We start from the raw sequence: 701 nt of genomic DNA, 5'->3' as shown, positions 1-701 counted from the left end.
TGTATAAAAATGTCTGAGAGGGCTCTAAGACGCTATTCAGGAAGTCTAGAATTGGTTACCTGGGCCATAAAATCGCTTGCCCTTTGTGACATCGTAGACCTTGCCGTTAACGGCCACGAGGATGCGACCTTCCCCGGATGTTCCATCGCCCAATTCCTTGAGTTCCTTCAGAGTGAAATCCCGTTTTTTCATGGGAGGGACGGGAGGTTCAATTGGAGTGGAAGGTCCGGGTACTGGAATAAGGGTAAAAAACGAATTACAACGGAATGCCGTTATCATCAGAGAGTAAGGGTGTCGATTCTTGGGACTTCTCAATGAAAAAAAAATTCCTTGGTGAGGAAATCAATCTTCCCACTTTTAGGTTGAGAACACTCGCCATTATACATTTACCAGGCAACCCTAAATCTAATGATAAAGCTAATGGTTGTTGGCAAGTTGATTCATTGCTCTGAAATACACGCCTTAAAACCGGCCTTGAGCGGGAGTGAATTGCTTTGCGAATTCACGTTTGATAATGGATTGAAATTTGGTTATTGGCCTCTAACGCCAATGACCACTCTACAGTCGTAGATTTGAGCTCCCGTGAGTGCATCATGATTGCGAAAAGTCGATCAAGTCCGAAGGTGGTTTTGTTGGAATGTTGGGATAGATTAGAAAAGTTGGGACTGAATAGTTTTCATAGAAAGTACGAACTGTATTGG

The 701-nt window shown here is 43.5% G+C and overlaps 1 protein-coding gene across 1 annotated transcript in view; it reads right to left on the bottom strand.

Moving 5' to 3' along the window:
- Positions 1-701, bottom strand: part of LOC131877423 (membrane-associated progesterone receptor component 1-like) — a 19269-nt gene that overhangs the window by 12826 nt on the left and 5742 nt on the right. The window contains exon 3 of the mRNA XM_059223081.1: positions 60-233. Within this exon, the coding sequence (XP_059079064.1) occupies positions 60-233 (174 nt within the window). The remainder of the gene's footprint in view (positions 1-59; positions 234-701) is intronic.

This window comes from Tigriopus californicus, chromosome 3, assembly GCF_007210705.1.
Source record: "Tigriopus californicus strain San Diego chromosome 3, Tcal_SD_v2.1, whole genome shotgun sequence".
NCBI lineage: Eukaryota > Metazoa > Arthropoda > Copepoda > Harpacticoida > Harpacticidae > Tigriopus > Tigriopus californicus.
The sequence above is the reverse complement of the archived record's forward strand: the minus strand, read 5'-3'. Positions and strand labels throughout refer to the sequence as shown.